Source organism: Rhagoletis pomonella, unplaced genomic scaffold (genome assembly GCF_013731165.1).
Source record: "Rhagoletis pomonella isolate Grant_MI unplaced genomic scaffold, Rhpom_1.0 Rhpom_scaffold_00009, whole genome shotgun sequence".
In the NCBI taxonomy this organism is placed as follows: Eukaryota; Metazoa; Arthropoda; class Insecta; order Diptera; family Tephritidae; genus Rhagoletis; species Rhagoletis pomonella.
The window spans coordinates 35,011,805-35,037,534 of NW_023458563.1; the positions used below are offsets into that span (position 1 = coordinate 35,011,805).

At 34.5% G+C, this 25,730-nt stretch overlaps 1 protein-coding gene across 9 annotated transcripts in view; it reads left to right on the top strand.

The window, feature by feature from the left end:
- LOC118745750 (serine/threonine-protein kinase WNK1) overlaps nt 1-25,730 on the top strand; it is a 221,208-nt gene that overhangs the window by 150,681 nt on the left and 44,797 nt on the right. For 8 of the 9 annotated variants that reach the window (XM_036479394.1, XM_036479396.1, XM_036479390.1 and 5 more), the window contains 3 exons: nt 14,634-15,911; nt 16,349-16,616; nt 16,672-16,832. In XM_036479394.1, the coding sequence (XP_036335287.1) occupies nt 14,634-15,911; nt 16,349-16,616; nt 16,672-16,832 (1,707 nt within the window). The remainder of the gene's footprint in view (nt 1-14,633; nt 15,912-16,348; nt 16,617-16,671; nt 16,833-25,730) is intronic. The other variant, XM_036479399.1, reaches the window with a different exon arrangement.

Genomic DNA, 25,730 nt, shown 5'->3' on the forward strand with positions numbered 1-25,730 from the left:
TTTGTGGCTTATTAACATTTATTTCAATGTTGTTATGGAAAAGTAGACTTTTACCGTTTAGACTTTGTTGCTTTTTCCATTTTTCCTAAAAAACATTATCGTGGTACAAAGCTCAATAACAATATTTAAATAAATGATAATAAGCCACAAAAATATTGACATAAATAGTTTTGTTTAGTTTAGTTTGTTAGTCGGCCGCTGTGGTGTAGTGGTAAGAAGTGCGCGCTTTCACTCATCAGCACCTGGGTTCAAACCCTGGTCAAAGCAACATCGCAAAAAATATAGAAAAGGTTTTTTCTTAACAGCGGTCGTCCCTCGGCAGGCAATGGCAAACCTCCGAGTGTATTTCTGCCATGAAAAACAGCTTCTCATAAAAATACAATCGCCGTTCGGAGTCGGCGTAAAACGGTAGGTCCCTCCGCTTTGTGTGACGACATCAAGGCGCACGCCACAAGTCTGAGGAGAAGCTCGGCCAAACACTAACATACGTGTAAGCGCCAATCTATTATTATTCGTTTTGTTTGCACTCTTTTTCTTTGCAAAGGTACTGGCTTTGGGTTTGCTCATGCGCAAAACGATTGAAATTGATCAAAAAGTTTGTATCTTTGGACGAATCATTCGTAAAATGTCTCGTTTGTTTGCGAATTCTGCTTGTAAATCATTTAGTTCGTGTCGCACCAACCCTCGCAATGGCCGAGTGAGCAAAGCACGGGCGTGCCATTAATTCTTTTGTTTTATAAAAAAATATATACTTTTTAATCTCATATCTTTCTTTTTTCATTATATTTTCTTCTTTCTTAATTTAATTTGCTTTTAATATTTAGATGCTATTCTTTTAAATTTTTAGGAACTTATTTAATTATACTTTATTTTATTAATTTTAATTATTTCTTTTTTTTCTTTTTTCAAGTAATTTTTTCTTCTCTTAGTATATTTTTTTCATTTATAGATTTTATTTCAAAGATAAAAATATTTTTTTAATTTTACATAATATTTAGAAACTTATTTTATTAATTCTTTCTTTGCTAATTTAATTTGCTTTTGGAATTTAGTTTTCTTTTGATATTTATTTTGTGTTTTAAAAATAAAAATATTCTTTCTTACCTTTTAAGTACTATTTTCTTCTTTTTGATTTATTTTTAATCAAATTCACAGGTTCAGTTCGGGTTATCAGTTCGTCGGAATATTTTTTTATTTTTTGATGTATGTTACCGCATAACTTTGGACCACATTAACCGATTTACATAATTCTTTTTTTTAAAGGAAAGGTGTTACCTCACAGGTGGTCGCATACTAATTTGATTTAAATCGGATCATTGGATCATGAAGAAATTAACGATTATCTTTAATTTTTATATGAGAATTGAATTAGGTTTTATTTTTTGCTTAAAAATTACTCAATTTTTTTTTTAAATATTTCTAATTTATTTTTGCCTTATTTTAATTTTTTCTTTTTTAATTTAATATTATTTATTTAGTAGTTTTTATTGTTTTGAACAGAAAAAAATTTTTTTTTTTTTAATGTGCCTTTCGAAAGGCTGTGGTGAGTTAAAAGACAATTGCCAGAATTGCCCTGTTAAAGCCACACTGATTAGTCCCAATCAGTTCGCTGAGGGTGGACTTCAGTCTTTCACACATACCCTTGATAACCCCATAGGTTAAAATGCATAGGTTAAAATGCTTAGAAGGCTTATCTCGCGGTGGTTGGCACGAATTGCGGGGTCGCGTTTTTTGTGGGTTGTGCTTAGCACACTTAAATTCCAGTCGTTGGACATGCGTTCATCTGACCTTATTCTGCATGCACCTTAGCAGCTCATCGCTGCCGTACTTTAATAGCTCAGCTGGCAAGCTGTCAACTCCAGCTGCTTTGTTCAGCCGCGTAATTCATATTCGTACCCCATCATAGTCAGGCGGCGGATTATCGAATACGTCAGCACTAGGGATGTTAATCTCGGGATCCCGGGATTCCGGCCTTTTTTAAGTGCCGAAAATCCTGGGATTATTTGCCAAGAATCCCGGGATTTTCGGGATTTGTAATATGCAATGGTGGCAATAATAGAAACGCCTTATCTTGACCAGTTTTTGCTATGTTTCTTTTGTTTATTTAATATTTAATATTTTTATATAAATGTCTATCTAATTATACATACACATAACACCGTGCGACAGGCAATTTTACACACAAAAAATCAATATATTCGCGAAGCCATGGTTCAAATATACAGTAAAATTGCGTTTTTAGTTTTTCTCTCTGACGTCAGGGTTTTTTAAAATGACTTTGAAAATTGAATAATATGAGTAATTCAGAAAATGGTTTAAAAAATTTAGTGCATTGTACTTAGGAAAACAGTATGGATATCAAATTAAAGAGAAAATTTTGTAGAGAAAGAACAGATTAATTTTTTTGGTGCATAAGGTATTGCAAATGGCATTAAAAATGTTATCCTTGCATATCCTTGAAATTTTGCAATATTTATTTTGAAAAGTTTATATGTTAAAGACTAATATATACTCAACAACGTCCTCGAGTATAGTCCCTCCAACTTTATTTGCTTAAAAATTAAATTGATTAAAAGGGAATTTTCAATACCTATTCGTCCTTGTGAACCCAAATTTTTTTGTTTTAATCCTACAAAATTTTCTCTTTTATTTGGTACCCATTTTTATTCTACAATGCACCGAATTTTAAAAAAAAAATTTAGAGTTTATTATATCTTTGAAATTATAAAGTTCAAATAAAAACATTCTAAAACTAAAAACGCAGTTTTAGTATATTTGGCACATAGTGTCGTGAGTATATTGTTTGCTTGGTGTGTTTTGAATTTTTTTTGTTTCAACCTGTTTCAATCTTCTCACTCAGAATTCTTAGAAAAATTCTAGGTACGCAATTTTGTAAGTATAGCCCATTAAATTACAGGAGGATAAAATGCAAGTTTCAAGTGACTAAAAGTATCTTTGATTTTTTATTTTTTTGCTGGCGGTGTCACGCATTTTCTTCCATACAAAGTAAGTTCGACAATTTGTTTATATGGAAGAAACCGCCCAGCTTCGTTTAAAAAATTCCCGAAAATCAATGGTATTTTGTAACTGCACGAAACATGCATTTTATCCTACTTTAATTTAATGGGCTATAAAACTGCATACCTCAAATGTTTCTAAAAACGCTGAGTAAAAAGTTTAAAATTTTGGCAAATGTTTTTTTTTGCACTTTTATAATTTTTGTTAAAATTTTGAAATGCACATTTAAATGCAGTTAATTATATGTGAAATGAGGTGGTGCTCCAGTATAACGAAAGCATAACGATTGTTCGGTATAACGAACACTTTTTTTTTAATGCATTGTTGACTATATAACGAATATTGGAAATTTTAAGAACTCGATATCACGAATGCTTTGCATTTTGTTTTACGACTGCTTCGAGAATTCCATCAAATGATCTGAAGAAAATAATGTGAAGCATCAAAAAGCACTCGATCTCAAAATTTCCCATCCTCAAAAACAATCGAGCATATCAGACTTCTTTTCCACGAAATAAAATCACCTCAAATCTTGAAAATTTTGGTGTGGAGCTCTAGCTTTAGTTATCTGACTATGTTTTTTTCTTTATATTATAACGTATGTATGGAATTTTTAATAAATGAATGAATAAATCTACTAAGCGTATATACATACATATGTATGTATGAATGTACATAATTTTCAGGACGGTCCTGACTCTTGGCTCTTTAAAAGATTTTGCGAAAAAAGTATTTTATTGTTAATTTTCCACAGTAAGTAAAATTAGTTGTATTAATTAGTTTTTAAATTTTAGTCCCTATTTACATTTGCCAGCAGTGTGAACTTTGAAAGAAAGGTTCATTTTGCACGCAGGTCTTCGTCAATTAATTTATTCCATATTTTCTGTAACCATAGGCTAATTTTCTCAATTTTGTGTCCCTTATACTCCCCCTTCTGTCCAACATAAGGCCTTATACCCAAAAATCGAATATACTCAGAACTGGTGACTAGGACGGCCATTCATTCGACCAACCCTATACAGTTTTTCATTTTTTTTTGAAATTTTTTTTACAAAGCCTAAGAAAAAATACACCTGAAAAAGACTTGCGTCCCAAAGGAACTTTTCTAAAATATTAGAACATTGAACGAGTGCTTAACCTGTGCAGTGTTTTAATCTAAGTATTAGTCAAAGTTCAAAACGGGCATATTATATTACAAAAAAGTAATTTTGCTGCCTTTTCTCCCATGGGGCGATTTCTTACAGGCTCGTATATAAAGCCGGCTGCACGGATGCGATTTTACCATACACAATGTAAGCGGTTTGATCAAACGTGAACATGACGGCTAGAAAATAAAAAATTTTGAGTTTTGTTCACATTTCCCTCAAACGGCTTGTCAAACCTTCAAACACCCCCATACACAACATAAATAGCTTTAAGCAAAGGGATGTTTCTCTTGGTTTGTCAAGCCGCTTGTGTGGTGTTTTTCGCTCTTAAGCACATCTGCATTTGCTGCTAAATATTCAAAATGTTATCGATACTTTTGTTCATTCCATCGTTATATTTTCCACTTATTTTAAAATTGCAAAATCTCGGTAACGAATGGAGAGAACACGCATTGTTCGATCATAAGGATATTCATATTGATTCCTCATTAGATCCAGAAAATTATAGGAAAAGTTTTTGAATTAAAAGATTCTTCAGGTTCATATAAGTTTCCCAATTAAAAAATATATCTGAATTAATAATATAGCCCTCTTCTAATGCTTCTGTAGAACTTATATTTAGTAGTTTAGAAATGTGTAGCACTGACTTGAGGACCAGATTGAGCACTGATATAGTTGCAGCAATATTATATACAAACCAAGGCATAAAAAATGACGGTGAGACTTTGATTTGATCGCAAGAACAAATGGGTGGAGTGCAATAAGGCCCGTGGAAATAACGCCCATGGGCATTATTTCCCAAAAAAAAAATAGAAATAAATCCCATGGGCGTTATTTCCATTTCGAAAGGGAAATAGCGTCCACCAATAAAAGGCAATAAAGCCCGCGGGCTTTATTTCCCAAAGAAAAGGAAATAACGCCCGATAGATTTATTTCATAAAAAAGGAAATAAAGCCCGTGAGTAGTATTTTCTCTGGCTTTATTTTGCTGAGACATTCTAATTATGTATATTGTCATACATTTGCATAAAAGGGAACTTATTTCAAACGAATTGTAGAGAGAATTGCATACAGTGTAGTTCTGCGTTAAATTCTCTTCTGCAGTATACGCATAAAATCGAAAGGTATTTTTGCCAATAACTGATATGCGAATTATGGGAAATTAAAGGTAAATTGTTATTTTTTTTTTAGACTTCAATGCGATGCTAATATTTGTTCTCAGCGTCTTAGGTTTGTCAGTGGTGGCGCGCAAACGCGGACGGCCGAGTCAGGAGCGCCGCGCCGCATGGCGTCGCGCGATGGCGCCAACGGGGACCGCCGCGGTTGAGCACCACCCACGTGTGTACCCACGCCGCAAAAATATTGTGGTGATGTGGATGACGCATGGGAATGCCCACCGACAAAAGGCAATAAAGCCCGCGGGCTTAATTTCTTTTTCAAAAAGGCAATAACGCAAGCGGCCTTTATTTCTTTCTTTTAGGAAATAAAGGCCATGGGCGTTATTTCCTCGGGCCTTATTGCACTCTACCGAACAAATGTACCAATTGAATTGGAGAATGTAATTAATTTTTATACCAAGTACCTGTAAATAGTATGCAGTGCACAATACTCATATCTGTAATAAGAAATGTTGAGTAATTTGTTCGGATTTTGAGGTTTCTGAGGAACTTGGTAATTCTTTTGTGGCAACACTAGAGTGGACTCTCCGCCCATGTACACATTCGCGTTCGCAAAACATTCGTATCATTTGATGCGAATGTCGAATGCGGATGTGATGCGGATCATTCGCATAACGAATGAGAATAAGTTTTTTTTGCATCGAGCTATTTTCGACATGCCTTAAGTTACTTTATCCTAATTGCAGGAATGAATTTTAAATACGAAAATAGCGATTTAATAGAATCAATAAGGAAGCAAAATAATAACCTGATCCAAGGCTCATTAAAAGTATTGAAGCAGTTTGAAAGAAATCGAGGCAACATAAAGGTGTATAATGCAATCATCGAAATAGATAAAGAGGATTTTACAAAAATTCTTGCCGCAGAGCGAATAAATGTCGGGTGGGATAGATGTAAAGTCTTCGATGCTATTAATGTACTAATGTGCTACAAATGCAAAGGATTTAATCATAAATCAGCCGACTGTAAAAACGAAGAAGCTTGCCACAAATGCCACGGAAAACACAACGATAAAACATGTGAAAAAAATCCAATTAACAAGTGTCTAAATTGCATAAAAGCGAACACAAAATTAAACCTAGCGTTAGACATAAATCATGATACATTTGACAGGCACTGTCAATGCTACAATAATAAACTAGAGATAAAAAAACAAAAATTAGGTTATTAGCAACTAAATGAAGATGCAGAAAACACACAAACAATATATAATGAAAAATTCAAGAAACACAAAAATAAACTAAAATGTATATATCTTAATACAAATAGTATCACAGCTAACAAAAATGAAGTTGAAATAATGATCGAGGAAGAAAATCCAGATATTGTACTTTGTGCAGAAACACATACTACGGAGGATGTATATGACTCGGAACTGGAGATTGCTGGGTTCAATCATATTAGATGCGACTCGCATAGTCGTCACACCGGTGGTGTCTTAACCTATATTCATAAGCAAATTGATTTCAAAGTTATATTCAATAGGAGCATAGGTAATAATATATGGTGTATTGTGTTGGAAACAATACGATGTATAACTAAGTGGCGGATTTGTGCGTTATATCACTCACCAAACACCAGTGATGCCGAATTTATAAGACATATTAATGAGGTGATGGAAGATTGCTTTTCTGAAAGCGGCAACAATATCGTTATTGGCGACTTTAATATAAATGTCAATACACACACAACATACTCGAGCCAGCTAATTAGGACGTTCGAATCACTAGCAATGTATCAATTAATTAATTTTAATACAAGAATAACAGAAACAACACAAACGAGAATAGATCTACTCTTTAGTAACAAATCTGAAGTTGAAGTATCGAATTTGGCTTCGCATAAAATATCAGATCATGAAACTATTTCATTCAAACTACCAACTCAAAAGAAGTACCAAATGAGAATTTATGAAAACCGCGTGTGTTGGAATAACTATACAAAAGACCACTTAGTAAATCTCCTTAGAACTTACAATTTAGCTGAACTAAACAACTGCGAAGTTAGCCTAAAGGTCCAAGGAATAAACAGTATCCTCAATGACGTAATGGCCACTTTAACATATAAAAAACGAGTTCAAGTTAAATTGATTAATAAATGGTACGACCATGAACTAACAGAATTGAATAAGCTGAAATATGAACAATTTAAAATAGCAGAGAGAACCAATAATTGGGATAACTATATTATAATAAAACGATATTACAAAAAAGCAGTTAAAATAAAAAAGAAAACATTTATGGAAAACGAAATCTCAAGAAATACTAATAACCAAAAGTTAATGTGGAAATGTCTAAAAGACGCCATAAATCTGAGTAGTGAGGTAGCACAAATTCAAAAAATTTCTGTAAATGGTGCTCTTATTGAAGATGATTATGAAATAGCAACTGAATTAAACCGTTACTTTAGTGAGAGCATAAGCAGAATCCGAGATAGCATTGAAATCTTCGAAGCAGGTGGAAATCAAATGGAGATAAACAGAAGCTTGTTTAAACTGAAAGAAATAGATGTTGAAGAACTTATGAGAGTTACAACGAAATTAAAAAACAAATACGGAGGAAAAAAATTAGTAACGGAAGGTGTATTAAAAGACAGCATGGAGTACTTAGGCTATACCTACACATGTGTAATTAATGAAAGTTTCCAATTTGGTGTATTTCCAGATTGCTGGAAGACATCAGTAATTGTACCTGTTGAAAAAGTAAAGGGAACAATTAAGCCAGAGGAGATACGACCCATAAATACCTTACCTAGCGATGAGAAAATAATAGAAACTGTAGTTAAGAACCAATTGCTGGATTACTTAAATAAATACGAAATTATTATAAATGAGCAGTCAGGGTTTAGATCAAAACACTCGTGTGAAACTGCACTTAACCTGGTAGTTGCAGAATGGAAAGAAAGTAGAACGAAGAAACAATTTACAATTTCAGTTTTCCTCGACCTAAAAAGAGCGTTCGAAACAGTAGACAGAGATATTCTTATAAAAAAACTGTATAATATTGGCATTAGAAATATAGCGCTTAACTGGTTCAAAAGTTACCTTAGTGGAAGAAAACAGAAAACTGTAATAAGAAGTAAGACTTCCCCCGAAGTGGACATTGAAATAGGATTGCCACAGGGATCGGTGCTTGCAGCAATTCTTTTTATAATTTACATAAATGATATTAAAAACTGTATCAAATACTGCAAAATAAGATTATTCGCTGATGATGCACTTTTGACTATAAGCTGTAACACGATTGATGAGGCAGCCTCAAAAATACAGTCGGACCTACAGGCAATATATAAGTGGTTGTGCCAAAATATGCTTAAAATAAACATAGAAAAGACAAAATGGATGATAATGGGGTCTAGAGTGACTCAAGATGATAATGTGTCGCTAAAAATAGCAAATACCCCTATAGAAAGAGTAAACCGAATAAAATATCTGGGAATAATTATAGATGACAAATTAAAATTGGATGAACATCTAAAATACATTGAAGGGAAAATTTCCAAAAAAATAGGGTTCATGTTTCGATCATGCAAGCATATTAGTAAGCAATACAAAATACTGGTCTATAGATCCATTATCGAGCCGCATTTCATTTACTGCCCTACAATTCTATTCGCATTAGCTGATTCGCAAATATCCAGGCTACAAATTAAGCAAAACAAAATTATGCGTTTCATATTAAGAAAACGGTACGATACCCCAATTAAAGATTTACTTGACAGCTTAAACTGGCTTAGTGTAAAACAGAACATGACTTACTACACATTGAAGTTTATACACAACATAAAGTTGGGAAACCTGCCGAATTACCTAAGTGAACGTGTCAGACTAAATAGAGAGGTCCATAGCTATCAAACAAGACACAATAACAACTTTTACTTGCCGGTAGTGAGATCCGAATTCGATAAAAAAAGTATATACTACGATGGAATTAGAGAATATAATGATCTGCCAATTGATATTAAAAACTGCAATAATACCAAAAAATTTAAAAAATTATTATACAGCTACTGTAAAGCGCTACCTATCAAGTAGTTAAAAATTTTTAGTAAATAATTTTATAGATTATTAGATAATTGAAGCCGAAGAAATTTAAAGAATCGAAACAAATATGTAAACATTAAAAATACTTTGTACCTTATTAAATTATCTAGATCTTCAAGATCGTAATAAATAAATAAATAAATAAATAAATAAATAAATAAATAAATATATTTACACGCTAAAGTACTGTTAAATGTGTATAAATTTACTCCCTTTTGTTTTGTTACTAATGAAAATTTTTTAACTTAAATAATAAAGTAGGTTTCAAACCCATTTATTTAATACTAGCTTTTACCCGCGGGTTTCACCCCACGTCAGAAGGAATTAAAGGGGTCATGTTACTTGTGGTTCCGAAGTTATGGCTGTTAAAAAATTCCAAGCCTATCTTAAGGGCTACGGCCCCTTTTACAAACTCATTTATATATACCTTACTATAAGCACCTACCATAGATATCTCTGCATACCAAATGTCATGTTTATGTGACTTATTGTTCCGAAGTTATAACTGGTAAAATATTCGACGCCTTTGGGATTTGCCGCCCCTTTCACAGTCTCATTTATATATACTAGTATCGCCCAGTTGTCGAAATTCGACATCTTTTTCCATACACTTTTGAATTTTACCTGTAACCAATACTAACTCCTTTATTCGAAATACTATTTTGAAGTCCACCAGCATAATTTATAACGAATTTACAGGAAAACTTAAAATCGAATTATGAACGTTAATGCCGGATTGATTAATGCTAGTTCTACCAAGCCTCCTCCAAACATCTTCAGAGTAACTTTTGAAAATAGACCGAAAAAGGAACCTCAATTTTCAGTTATAAAAAATATGCATATGTATTTGTATGTATAGATGAGATGTTCATCACTGACTAATATCAAACATATACCAATTCAGACTAAATAAGTTTTTCGATTATATTTGTCTGAGAGCCTCTTGTAGGTTAAAAACTAAATTGCCCACATCTACATAAACTCTTTCTTTTTTCGTCAGACTCGTTAACGGTTGAGAAAGTATCCTGAAGGTTTACAACAAAAGATAATATTTCCTTCTCTAACGGCGGTTTCGCACGGGTTTTTATCAAGACTGGGCCGGAGCCCAATATTCTTTCATCACACGATTGGGCTACCAAGTTACACCAAATTTTATGTTACTAATATGTGTTTTAAAAGTGAAACAAATCTGATCATAAATATGATTTTTTAGGATAGCTTTCAATCCCTGCGCCACCTGAAACACACTGGAACTTCTAAAAACTTTTTCACAAAACAACAATGATTCAATGCGATTTTAAAATCTGGGAGAAAATGGTTCCCAATTGAATGATTCTTGTGATTTTATATGTGTATAAATCTAGGTGTATAAAATTTCATTGCCTTAAAATAAGTGGTTCCAGAGATAACCGATATGAGAATTTCAATTTGTATGGGCGGTGTCACGCCCCTTTTTCCAAAATCTACGACTCTTCGTCATAAGTACGGTATTGACAACATATGTTGCTGTGTCGAATTTCAAGACGTTAGCGTATGCGGGCCCAGAGATAAGCGGTATGAGAATGTCAGTTTGTATGGGCGGTGCCACACCTTTCCCATTATCTACCACTTTTCGCCATAAGTACGCTATTGATATCATAAATAGCTGTGTCAAATTTCAGGACGTTAGCATAAGCGGTTCCAGAGATAGGCGGTATGAGAATTTCAGTTTGTGTGGGCGGTGCCACGTCCCCTTTTCCTAAATATACCACTTTTCTCCGTATGTGTGGTATTGACAACATATGTTGCTGTGTGAAATTTCAGGACGTTAGCATTGACGGTTCCACAGATAAGCGATATAAGAATTTCAGTTTGTATGGGTGGTGCCACGCCCTCTTTTCTAAAATCTACCACTTTTCTACGTAAGTACGTTATTGGCAACATATGTTGCTGTGCCAAATTTCAGACGTTAGCATAAGCGGTTCCAGAGATAAGCGATATGAGAATTTCAGTTTGTGTGGGCGGTGCCACGCCCCCTTCCAAAAATGTACCACTCTTCGCCGAAAGTACGGTATTGACAACATATGTTGCTGTGTCCAATTTCAGGACGTTAGCTTAAGTGGTTCCCGAGATAAGCGATATGAAAATTTCAGTTTGTATGGGAAGTGCCACGCCCACTTTCCCAGTACCTACCATTTTTCACCGTAAGTAGGGTATTTACAATCTATGTATCTGTGCTAAGTTTCAGCTCCTCAAAATAATTGGTTTTGGAGATATAGTGGCTTTCACATTTTAGGCTATATGTCAGATGCCACGCCCCCTATGTATCGGAATTAACATTTCTGGATTAGACGAAGTTATATCTTTTAAATCGGTATATGTTTCATTGAAATCGAGCCAACGGTGCTTTCAAAAAAGAGATTTCAAAATTTTATTGTAGTGTATTTAAATATAGATGCCTTACCATAAGCACCTACAATACATATGTCTGCATACTAAATTTCCAGCCCATGTGACTTATGGTTCCGAAGATATGACTGACTAAAAATTCCACGCCTATGTTATATGCCACGCCCCTCTTTTACAAACTCATTTGTATATACCTTAAGATAAGCATCTACCATAGATATGTTTGCATACCAAATTTCAATTTCATGTGACTTACGGTTCCGAAGTTAGAGCTAATTAAATAATTCACGCCTATGGGAGGTGCCACGCCCCCTTTTCCAATACCGCCCATATTTTACCATAAGCATGCCACAAATATTTCAAGAGATATACAACATGAAAATTTTAGTTAGTATAGGAGGTGCCACACCCTCTTTTCCAGTACTGCCCATTTTTCTCTATGCTTATAACCTGCCCGGGGTAAAAGCAGATAAGCGTACAAAGTTTCGTGCGATTCCGTGCCGCGGTTCGGAAGTTATAAGGTAATAAACAAACAACCATTCACATTTATATATATAGATTTATTATATGGTAGGACAGCTTCTCAAACTATATTGATGTAGTTGTTTCATGTTAAGTTGTTGGAAAATAATGAATATCTAAATCCCGGGATCCCGGGATTGTATGAAAGATGTCTCGAAATCCCGGGATCGCAAAAAAAATCTCTAGTCAGCACCGACTGGGGGCTCGGGTTCGTCTTCTCCACAACTTTCAGTACTTACCATTGAGTGTGGTGGTCGCCAAAGGAGTTCACCCTGGGCTTCAAACCTTCCTCAAATCGCTATCTGGTAAAATTTTCGTGCGTTTTCCTGTCAGCCAGCATTTCGAGTTTTTCGCATTCACATATTTCGGCCCTCTTCAGCTCCCTATACCGGTCTCACATACTTCTTCGGCGGTGGTACGTTATGAGCGGGGAATGTGGTTCCACTTCCCACATATGTCGTCTTGTTGAAGAACTATAATAATAATTATAGTCTGGCGCTTACAAAATGTGTTAGTGTTTGATCGAGCTTTTTTCCGATTTGTGGCGTTCACCTTGATGTTGTCACACAAATGGGAGGAACCTATGGTTTTACGCGGACTTTGAACTGCGATTTTCTGCTTATGAGAAGCGGTTTGGGAGCTATGCATTACATATATTAAATGTATCTTAATGACTTTCAAAATGTCAGGTCTTCAGCTATTTAAATGGAGCAGTTACATATGTACATCACAAGGACTCTTACCTAAACAATCAGTGGTAAGGGAGATATACCTTGTACAGCACCGATCTTGACAACATTCTCAGTAGACTCGGTGCTTCCTTGCTAAATAGCTCGCATAATTTTATGGTGCACCTGTTTAATGGAGGAGTTTTAAAGAAAAAACCTCATGTCTCAACAATAATTTGGATGGGGCTATAAGTTATAGTGGGCCCATGTTAATGATTTTCACTGTGAACTCTATTCGTATGTATGTTGTAGTGGTCCGATTTAGTCGGTTTCAAAACCAAATTTGTGTCGAATACCTCGTAAATTGAGAGATTAGTTCGCATTCAAACACATATAAAAACGGGCATAGCTGTTTTGGTATGCTTTTTTTGTATATATTATATTTGTATGTGTATCTGTATCTAGTAATCACAAACATGGCATACAAATTATAATTATCATTTAATGTTCTTTTAAAGGCTCAAATAAATGTTTAATGTGAAAATTCATAATATGAAGTTTATGGTACTTTGCGAATGTCGTTCATATATTTTTATCCGTTTAAGGTTTACGACATACAATTATGGGACAGTATGCAACACCTTGTGAACTCCCTAATTGTATTGCTGGTCAATTTCTCCAAAATCATAACTTTCAAAAACACACTTTAGATGTTTTTTGACGACCTATCAGTTTAAAATTGCTGGCACATAACTAACAAAAGAAAATCTTACAGATTTGGAAGCTTTTTCTTTTTTTGCATGGTGAGTCTGGTTTAGTTTGTGGTTTTGGTTAATTTTAATTTTTGTCAAATTACAAAAAAAAATATCTTTTAGCACTTTGTACTAATTAGATATGTACAGTTCTGCGGCTTCCTTGTGGAGTTATAAGCAAATGTTACATAAAAGGTGTGTGCCCCTGTGTGATACTATATTACTAATACGCTAACAACTAAAATGTATTATTTTCTGTTTTGACTTTCCGTTTTTTAAGTTAAATTTGGCAATGAATTTAAAATCTGGAGCGAATAATTTTAGTTTTACATTTTTCCGGTTGGTGTATCTTGTTAAAACTAAAAAATTTAATCAAATGTGGTGTAGGAAGCATTGTTATTGTAAACCTAATGTTTTTTATTTGTAAAATATATATTCATTAAAATGAATGACTGTGAAATATTGTATTGGTTATATTTTTGTATCGTCACCCGAAATGTAAAAGTCGTAACTAACAAAATTTTTTTTACATAAACCGATTTGGTGACTTGTTAATTCGATGAAAAGCATTAGGTATAATCAACTAGAATGTGATTTTTGAATTTTTTTGTTAGTTACTCTTTTGTAATTCAATATAAAAGTAATCTGTATAAATAAAACAATACATAAATATATCTATCCTTAAGTATAAGTTGAATTAAATTTATTCCCTACTAATATTTTTTCATTGTTATTAATTTTAAAATAATATTAGTATAAGAGCATAACCAAAAACCCTGGTATTGTTAGGTATCATAATCTATAGTTTTTAGTTCTTATATATGTTTATAATTTTTTTTATATTTTTGATCTTTTGTGATTGCACAAAGCAAACAACAAGTACTATTTTTTTAATTCAATAACTAAAACACATAATTTTAGCGCGATGAGACTTCAACTGACATGTCTAAAATGTTTGAGCCTACCATGCTAGCAACCGAGCCACTATCCTCAAGCGTTGGCTCCCTGTCTACTGAAAAAACTAACTTGCCATCAACTCCGGCTGCAACTACCACGAACTCGGGAAGCGGAGAAAATGTTAATGGTCGACCGCCAGCTCAAGGCGCTTCATTTGCTGCAGCAGTAACAGTAAAAAGCAATCCCGCAACAACAACTTCAATGTCTTCATCTACCACAACTACAGCATCAGAAACGCCTAACAATAGTAGTGATAATTTGATTGGATCTGAATCGGTTTCTCGGAAGACGAGCACTGCATCGGAATACACGTCCTTATCATCTGATTATACACCAGACAATACAATTACTTCGTCTACATCTGCTTTCGCAATGGAGAATCCTCCCAACGACATAGAAGTTTGTGGTGAAGTGTCTGTAGTCGAAACTGTTGGAATAAAGAATGCACAAGCAAATTTAAATTCAGCGGATGTTACAAAAATGGAAACGTTTGGGGATGCCAAAAATGACGAAACCTCACCTGATGCTAGGCATCGCACGGCAATAAAAGAAACAAGTGCATCGGCACCAGATAAAGCCAAGGATATTGAAAAATATCATAATAGTGTTGAAGTTGAAAATGAACCAAACAAGCGAAATAATGATGCTCCAATGGTTATATCGCCGTCATCCGCTGTGCCGGCAACGGGCAGAAAAATATCCAGATTTCTTGTAAACCCTGTTATTTCATCTTCTGGAGATGGCACACTAGAAGTTACTGCGACTACACCAGTTAATCAAAAGGCTTTCACTGCTGAAGAAGGAGGATTCGAAGCGAAAGCCTCAGCTCCAGTCCCAGCCCCATTTCCAGTCACTTTTACAGAAACACAAAGAAATAGCGTAGTCATGCTTCCCGATTCATGTGATAGCGCGGTAGCGTCGGAGACAAGCAATAATACGTTGTCGAATTCCAGTACCACAGTGATGACGACTGCGGCACCAATGCCAAACGCAGCATCTAACACACAAACAATTGTATCATCCGTGACATCTGCATCATCGAATAATACAGCCAGCAACACTTTGGAACAATTAAAAATCGAGTTAGAAAATATTACACATGCTCATGCTTTTGCCACTTCTGTAGTAGCTTCGATTAATAATGCTAATGAACAAAGCAACCAGCAGCCAACGGTTCCTATCGCAGCTCTATCATCGTCGGCACCAATGCCTCCACAACAACAACAGCAGCATCAAGAAGAGGTAGTACAAAGTATTAGGGTTCTGATAAACCAGTTACGCTATTGTTTTCATTTTTCCATTTCTGTGTGAAAGTAAGATGTTTCGTTTACTTTTCACTGCTTTCGTTTTAAGTTTTATGCTTGAATATTTTTACTGATGCCTAATTCTAGGAGATTATAAAATAAAGGCAAATTGAAAAACGCTTAGGAATTATAAGAAATTATTTATTCCAGTGTTACGTTTCGAGTAAAAAATATTAGTTGTCTTAACATCAACTAATTACTTTATTTTGTGTAACTAAATCTCATTTTTCAATTCACCATTTCATTGTTAAAACAATACACTTTGTACTACTACGTATATGCATATTTGCTAATTACGTTTTCACGCTCGCATTTTGTAATTTATCACTAAATTAGTATGACTAAATTGTTTGAAATAATTTGATTTGTATACAGATTTACAGACCATCACCAATAACATCCGCACAATCACTTGGTCAAAGCACACCAACGGGTATTTTGAACTCAGCTCGTGGTTCGTCTGTGTATAACTCGCGTCGCACATCTCTTGACATCAGTGGTGGTTCTGACTTTCAGCATCTTACTACGAATGTTATTGAAGGAGTGGAGTCATCGTATCAAGTTCCTGGTGCCCAAGTACCCACCAGTAGTGGTGCTGCTTCGTGCTCGTCTGCCCACACCCCTAACGAATTGCACTCTGAAGGTAAGTAGGACGTGTAGTGTAAGAGTGTCTTCATTATTAAAGATTTGTCAAATAGTTTGCGGCGTAGGCGGCAGTACATCTAGTGCAAGCGCTGGCGCCGGGCAACCCGAAGGTGGTACAGGCCACCGTCAAATTGGATGCCTTACAAAGAGTTCTTTAGCTGATTTGGAGAAAAAACTGGCTGCTTTACGAAATGTAGATGTGCCGGCGGATGAGGTAGATTTTGTTTTACGCATTTTTTTAAATTACTTCTTATATCCACATGTGTGTATGATAAAGCGTGTTTTTTTAGAGGTTTAGAGCTTTAAATATAAATAAAATATGTTAAGCTTAAATTTACGTTACAGAAAAATAAGTTTATGTTAGTGTTTTGAATAAAATTTCGGGCATGCCGGCTGGCTCGGATGGGGCCGATTTGTAACTTTATCGGAAAACCAAACCTCTAAAAACACCCTTTACCTTTAATCTTTAAATCATGTTCTGGGTGGAGTAAAAAGTCATTACGTATATTTGTGACAGCTGGTGCAAGTGCAGTTTTGGCAGTTTGAGTCTTTTACAAATGGGTGTTTCCATCGGAAGGTCCACCACGACAAAAAATAAATAAAAGTCTTATATCTAACGTATGTACGGGCCGATTTGTCTGCTTTTTACAACGCTTTTTTAAAATATATACTGGCTATGTAAGTAGAATCATCTTTGCGTAAAGTGGTCTTCCTAGGTGGCGCCAAGGTTCAGATATTTCGAAAAACCGTATTTATGGCCCGTTTTGGTTCGAATTTGGCGTATGTAGTTGAAACATAATAAGTCATAGATTTCCAACAAATTCGCCCTGAATTGGTGCTGAAGTTAAAATATAAAGTATATTCTACATAAAATACATGTTTTATTTGCGTTAAAAATTCATTTAAAAGCAATATTAACAAAAATATAACGATGGAAATTTATGACGTTTCACACTTCGGATTGTAAAAGAAAATTGAAACAAGTTGCATTAATTCAAAAAACTCTAAAAACAACTAGAATTGCTCCAAATCATATTAAAATAAGTTTCATGAAAACAGCCATCCACAATTCGCAGAGTTTTGCGATTTTGTAAGAAAAGAAAAAATCTACTTCCATTTTTTGTCACCCAACGATACTCTCTTTAAATGCTTATATTTCAGGACCAAGCAAGCAGTTCGATAGTTTTCATTTTTCGGTTAAATATGGAGCTAATTAAGTGCTATTCAATGGCCCAAAAAAGTTAAAGAAAACAAATGGTATTCCTTGTTTGTATCACATTGATACGTACGACTGTCACGTATGCGACGTATGGAAATACCCCTATATCATCTTTCATACATATGGTTTTCATTTGTTACTTCTCTAATAGCTTACCGTTTAAATGATTGTAAAAAATTGCATAATAATTATGGTGACAATGATCTAAAAGAATGTCAGAACTGATACAAGAAATTCCACGCTGATAACATAAGCCTGTGATGGGTTCCCTCTCAAAAAACTAATTACTAAGTTGGATAGGTTTTAGGCAGTAAGCAACGAAAAAAATTTTCCATCACCTAAAGTTTCCGAGAAAATTACTTTCCTTCATTTTTCATAGTGTTAGTGGTTTTTAAGTAAAAAAATTATTTTAAATTGATTAATTTTTGGCTTTTAGGCAAATTGCTAAAACATTTTAAATATCCCACGTCTCAATACTAAAGCTAATCCTCGACGTGCTAGATATTTAAAAAACTTATAAAATTATTGGTAGGCAGGGAAAAAGTCAAAAAGTTCCCACGACCATCACTTCAGCAATATTCCCCAAATATGTATGCTATTACTAAAACAACGAAACAATAAAAGCATTAGTGTGCATGTGCACACCTCCACTTAAAGAGGACGCAGACAATGCACTTACATATTTCGATCCCAAATGGACTCAAGAAACTCCATTTTCAGAAGTATGTAGGCAGATAGACGCTAAGAAAATACTCTTACACGCGCTTAGGTCCCGTTGTTCAATGTTTGGTTATCACTACCTCCCAGTTAAACATCATTATTGACGATTTCAAGTACATCATGCTTATAACATGTGATCGATAAAGCAGTCTTTTTATTTAGCCGGAGCTTCTACCACCGGTTTGCGTTAACCAGACGTTGAACAACCGGCCCTCAGTATAAAAGTGCAATATTGATTCAAAAAAATTAAATTTCAAGGTATGTACATATAAGATTTTAATACCGAATGGAGGTAGTTAAAATTCTGCATCACCTGTGCAATTTTTATTTAATTTTTTCATATATACAGTAGCACAAATATAAATAGGGACGCGACATTTTAAAAAGTCTAACAAAAACCATGTAAGTTCATGTTCAAACAGAATACATACAAAAATAAGATAACTCGGCAAAGTTTTGTCAAAATTTCGAGCCTTTTAATTAGTAGCACCGTCAACAACAAAAATTTACAAAAAAAACAAAAATTATTACAATAAAATTTAACAGGCTTTAAAACTGCATACCAATATTTCTAACATTTGTTAACGTTTTTGATTACATTTATTTTGTACAAAGTTCGAAATTCAGAATTAGATAACGAGCTATACTTCCGTAAGAAGTAATAAACGTTAATCGCTTTATTCATAAACCATAAATTCGATTTTTAAGGCTTTATAAAGTAAAATTTTCATAAAAACTTCCGATTTATAGAGCACTTTAAGCCTACTTTATTTTTATGAATTTTTGTGTTAATAAACAGTTTAAATTCTTAAAATAAGAAATGTATTAAAAAAAAATTAAGTAAACTGGGGCTGGGTGAAGGGTTTGCTGAAAGAAGCCCCTGGGTTGTTTACAACGGAGAATAACATAATGGAGGTGTGGATAAAAATGATTATGATGCACACAGGTCAACAATTTGAAGAACATTTTTTGTTGCTGAGATATCATTAGAGGTTTGTTATTAGGTGTGCATTGACAATGCTAAAAATATTTTTACATCTAGTTTAGAATTTTACGTCAGTTTTGGATGTTGGCCGTAATCAGTACTTTTGTGGGCGTAAATTGAAGTCTTATTGGTTAGTTTCTATATATGAATTGATTCAGATATCAGGTCTTCATCGCGTAGAAGTGGTCCCAACGAGCAAATAGTATTTTGTTACATTTGTGGTGAAAGCACAGTTAAAAATTTCCGAAAACATATAGCAGTGCTACTTCAAATTCGAAATTTTGGATTTATGCTATCTGCGGATACCCCAAACTGTTTTTAAACTAAGCTGTTAACACTTGAGACAGTGGGTCACTGATCAAAGAAGCTGCATGCGGTTCGGAGTGTCCATGTAACAGAAAGAACAGAAATGGCGAATTCCACGTCAACTCATGACAGATATTTTAATGACTTAATAGGATTTGGTTAATATTCTGTGTAATCAAACCTTATATTATGGAAAATATTACCATTAAATATTTTTTGAAAATTTTAAAAAATTGCGGTTATATAAGACTTCAAAATTTCTGGTACTATTTTTTTTTAATCGTTATAACTTTTTTCCATTCATCCAATATAAGTTTTTAATATGAGAAATTAATCACAAACTAATTCACTTTTAAATAGGAGGAATCTAGTTTACAAAACAAAAAAATTTAATTTTTTTGAAAGACAAAGAAATATAAGTCGCCATGTTGAAAATAGGTGGTCTTCAATTTCTTAAATTTTTTTCAAATCTAGGCCCAAATGTCCCCCACATGACCTGTAAGTTTCATCGTGGGACTGCCTTAAGTGTTCAAGAAAAATAAGTTACAGTCGTGCGAAAAGTTTAAGACTACCAGAGTTGAAGTCAATAAAGTTAAATTTATTCAGTTTTAGGTTTTTTTTTTCAATAAATGTACGATTCTTAACAAGACAACTGAAAGAAACCAACATCAGTAATTTATTTATCAATTTCTTACACACCACGAATACAATTGAACGTTTTACATCACAAATTTCATACACAAATTTAAGTTCCCTCTGCCATCTTAGAAAAAATCCGTAAACTGTAAATTTTTTCACATTTACCGGTTCTTTAATGCATTTTTCGAGGCCTACGAATTGTTTTCTTTTTCATAGTTTCTAATAAAGCCACATTGTTATATTCCCCCGAAAGGGAGAATTACTTAGCCATTACTTCTGTTTTAGAAAACGGAATAACGGCATGTATTTGCTGTGAACCAGGAAGTGTAATGAAATTTTTGAACCAAACATTTAAGAAATCTGATTCAATTTCATATTCGTGCACAATTTTACGGAAATTTCAATCAAATGGATTTTAGCTCATTCAAAAAGTTATTTGGTGGTTGTAAAGTCGTTGAAGATTTGCTCTTGCAGCTGTCCTTTTTATAACTCCTCCTATTCCATCGCACGGACCTTTGCCCTGAGAGGTTGCATGCAAATTCCATTTTCCTGGACAACCGAAATCATGTCATGATGAATAAGATTGACAAATTTTTTTCCATTTTTGTACTGCGCTTCTGAACCATCTGTAAAGTACGGAGGTGGCCCAGAAGTACCCGACCTAACAAAGAAAACACAAAAATTTTGGGAAAAATATATTTATTTTTCAACATAATCTCCTTTCAGCTCTATACACTTTTCCCAGCGATGCTCAATTATTAGTTCGATACCCTTTTTATAATAAGAACGGGTTTGCTCCTCAAAATAGCCATTAACTGCCGACATCATTTCTTCATCGTTAGAAAATCTTTGACCACGGAGCCATTTTTTGAAGTTGGGGAACAGAAAAAAGTCCGAGGGGGCTAAATCTGGCGAATAGGGTGCATGAGGTAGCAAATCAAACATTAATTCATTAATTCGCTAACCACTCAATTGAAACCTCTTCACGACACTGTTTTTGGTCGAGTGTGAGCAACTGCGGCACCCATCTTGGACACAGCTTTCTCATTTCCAAATCTTCACATAATATGCGATGTACCGTACGTTTTGAAATGCCTACTATATCTGCTAGCTCGCGAACTCTCATCACCATTTCTGGAGTCGTCTCCTCATTTGGTCGACCACTGCGATGCTCGTCTTGGCAGCTCGTACGACCTCGTTGAAACTCTGCTACCCAATATTTTACTGTTGTAAACGAAGGAGCAGACCCTCCCAAAGCAAAATCTATTTCAGCTTTTACATTGGATGGACTGAGGCCTTTCAAATAAAAGTATTGTATCACATAACGATGACCAATTTTCTCCATTTCCACAAGTTCACTGAAAACGTTCACTATTGACGGCTGAAAAGCATAAACTAAACAACATGGCGTCTTCAAACTTGAAACATATTCTTTATGGATTTTGTACTTTTTAACACAGTGATATTTTTCAAACAACTACCGCCATCTCTAGGTTAGGCCGGGTACTTTTGGGACCACCCCCGTATATTATCTCGCTCATCAATATTTCTTTTTCCTTTAGGAAGGCTAATAATTTTTTTGTAAAAGGTGCACAGCAATCGTATTATACTCGCATTATGTCACATATCATAGCAAAACTAATGTGTTGTAAATCCCCTTTAGATGTACGATAATAAAGTATAAAATGTGGATTGAGACTTGTGTTTTAGACCAATGACCTTGGGAGGAATCCTGATAACACTGGTATAGCCGCAAAAAAAGACATGGCCGGAGAAGACGGTTTCACCCTATTTCGGGTATGGGGAATCGAACTGTATAATTAGTTTTTGAAGTTTTCTGCACGCCTTCATACAACTTTTTATTTTGAAAATTTTGCCTCCAATGGAAATTTTCAGGTTTCTGACTTTTATCTGGTTTTTTTTCGGCAAAATTTCTTTGGCAAAGTTTTTCAAAATGTCTGAGTCCTTAACTTTCGTGAACATACTAAACTTCAGAAAAGAGGTCTTTGACACTTTTAGGTTGAAAATTTGAAAGCAAATGCATATTAATTATACAGGAACACAAAAGCAAAAAATGTTGTGAACCAGATGGTAGACCCCACTATTTCTAGGTTTTTGGGGTCGTTAAAAACTAATATGACCAAAAAAATATCTTCAACGGACCATTTTCACGCTACCACCCTCTTACAACCACACCTGGGGATTGAAATTTCATTTTTCATGCAAAGTTAAGATGGGTGTGTATTCCTATCTTCCTTGGACCGTTGAAACCGAAAATGACAACAAAAAATTCCCCCATTTCCTATAACCTATTTACTACACCCAGAATGGGTTCGTACCCTGAATTTTCATGCAACATTAAAATATTTTTTGGCCGAAAATAACTACATTATGGTTATATTCTGTTTAAAGCGCCCACATTGGTCTGCAATCTAAATCTAAGCGGACAAAACTCTTTGCCCAAAGACGCTCTGACACAATTTGACACCACTGTGTTTCTATATGTTTTTGAGGTCACTGATTAGTCGGACTCTAAAAATTAGAAATGGCGTATACAAAATGGCTAATACAAAAATTAAAAGTCATGGCGTTTTGTTAAAAAATGGCATGCAAGCGCTTTTTGGGGTCGCTTATTGAATCTGAAGTCAGATTTCAAAAATCCGATCAATGACGGTTCAAATATGGCGAAAAGAAGAATGAGGAAATCAGTCAACTTTATTAAAATAGGGTATTTTGGGGTTTTTGAGATCGCTGATTCCGATTCTCGAATCTTAAGTTTCCAATTATGAAATGACAATTGATTTGGACAGCCTTTTAAAAGACAGTGAGTTCGGAGATGGTAATGTCAGTTAGTTTTGTATAATTAAAGTAGAAAACGTTTTATTGTGCATAAAAATTTATTTTTATAATCTTTCACACATTAAAAAGCAGAAAACAAATTATGTTTCGTATAGTCGAATTGGTATCAATAATGAAGATAAAGTTAAGGATAAAGTTCATCTTCTGCGAACGCTTCACAAGTAAACGTAGTACTTCTTGCGGCAGTTACCTTTAATTAACCACATATCCACATAATTTATTTTATTTAGTCATTATTTTTTCCATTTTCAACCTTACAACTTTATTTTTTATAGTCATTTTCGGTTTCAACGGTCGAAAAAACATAGGAATACACATACATCTCAACTTTGCATGAGAAATGAAATGAAGCGACCCCAAAAACCTAGAAATAGTGGTGTCTACCATCTGGTTCACAACATTTTTTGTTTTTGTGTTCCTGTGTTATTAATATACAACTGCTTTCGGATTTTCCACCTAAAAGTGTAAAAGACCTCTTTTCTGGAGTTTGGTATGTTCACGAAAATTAAGGCCTGAGACATTTTGAACAACTTTGCCAAAGAAATTTGACGAAGAAAACCAACCAGATAAAATTTAGAAACCATAAAATAGGGTATAACACCTGAAAAAATTCCTTTGGAGGCAAAATTTTCCAAAATAAAAAGTTGTATGAAAGCGTGCAGAAAAAACTATCCTGGTGTCTTCGAATGAGAATTTGACGCAATATAATATTGGCAGTCCGTATCACAGACGCGAAGTCGTAATTGCACACTTACGGAACTTCTCTTTTGACGGTGTAGAAAAGCTGCACAGCAATCGTATTATGCTCCATTATGTCACATATTATGGCAAAACTAATGTGTTACAAATCCCCTTTAGATGTAAGATAATAAACTATAAAAGGGTAGATTGAGACTTGTGTTTTAGACCAATGACCTTGGGAGGAGTCCTGATAATCAATAGAAAGATTTTCTCCATAGCATTTAAAACTGACTTTGAAACAGGTTTTCAGCTCACAAACAAATAAAAATTTTGTTGTTTGGCAATGAAGTCATGTCGCAGAAGTTTCTTCATATGATCACTTAAAAACTGAACAAACTCATCCAATGGTTTAACTATAGTTTGCAAATCACCGCGATCTGTTGATAACCACTGCACAATGCCCGAAATTTGATTTTTTTTTGCATAAATTCAAGATTTGTATAGCAATACTAGCCGACCCGGCGAACTTCGTCCCCCGCCCAAAATAATTTTTTTTATTGAAACATTTGGTCCAACGTTTTCGCCAGCAATTCACGTTCATGTTTGGTTTTGTGATCGACAGAAGGCATATCCCCCATAACCTGACGAAAGCGTTATACCTCTGGTACCACCAGCTGGTTCCGAGTTGAATACTTTCAGAGCTGGAGCGTCGGTGTCCATTCGAACGACATGGCCAAGCCAGCAGATCCGCTGTATTTTAATTCGCTGCACTATGTCCATGTCGTTGTAAAGCTCATATAGCTCATCGTTCCATCGTCTGCGGTACTCGTCGTCGCCAATGCGTAAAGGTCTGTAAATCTTCCGCAAAATCTATCTTTCGAATACTCCAAGATCTGGCCCATCGGATGTTGTCATTGGCCATGCTTCTGCGCCATATACCAGCACGGGTATGATGAGTGACTTATAGAGTCGTCGTGAGAGGACTTTGCTCCTGAACTGCCTACTCAGTCCAAAGTAGCACTTGCTGGCAAGAGTGATTCTGCGTTGGATTTCTATGCTGACATTGGGCCGAATAAATAAAATAAAAGCAATTGCTTTTCCTTAAAATTGCATACCTTTTACGGGTGGGCTTTAGTAGTCAGCCGCACCTTGTGTTTTAAGAAAACCAGGTGGAATTAACAAATGAAATTTGGTCAGGATGTTAAGGGAGGTATCCCTCCCTTATATCATAATTATAATATTCATTGCTTATAAGTTATTTGTTGTTAAAATTTCTTAAGTCGTTCCACTTGGTTTCCTTAACAAAAAAGCATTTGTGCATACTTTTATATATATATATAAATGCACATAACACTGTACTTAATACTTTACACACTTTTCTTTTATTTTATCTTGTATATAAATCACTTTAATTAAACTTTTATCGACTTGTAAATTACATTGAATTTCACGCATATTTACAATAACACATGGTTGCAAACTGACACATAACATGTGTTGCCATATTGTACAAAACAATACATACAAAGAAGGCAATGATTAAAAAGGAATACAGGGGAAATCAATACAAAAGAAAATGTTCAGCTCCTTTTCTTCGCTAAACAAAAGGAGAATTCTATTGCCTGAGGGTTATAATCATTAAGTGCGGCCGAAAGGCGCCTACGCAGAAAGGTGTTCTCTGCAAAAGGTGTTCAGCTCCTTTT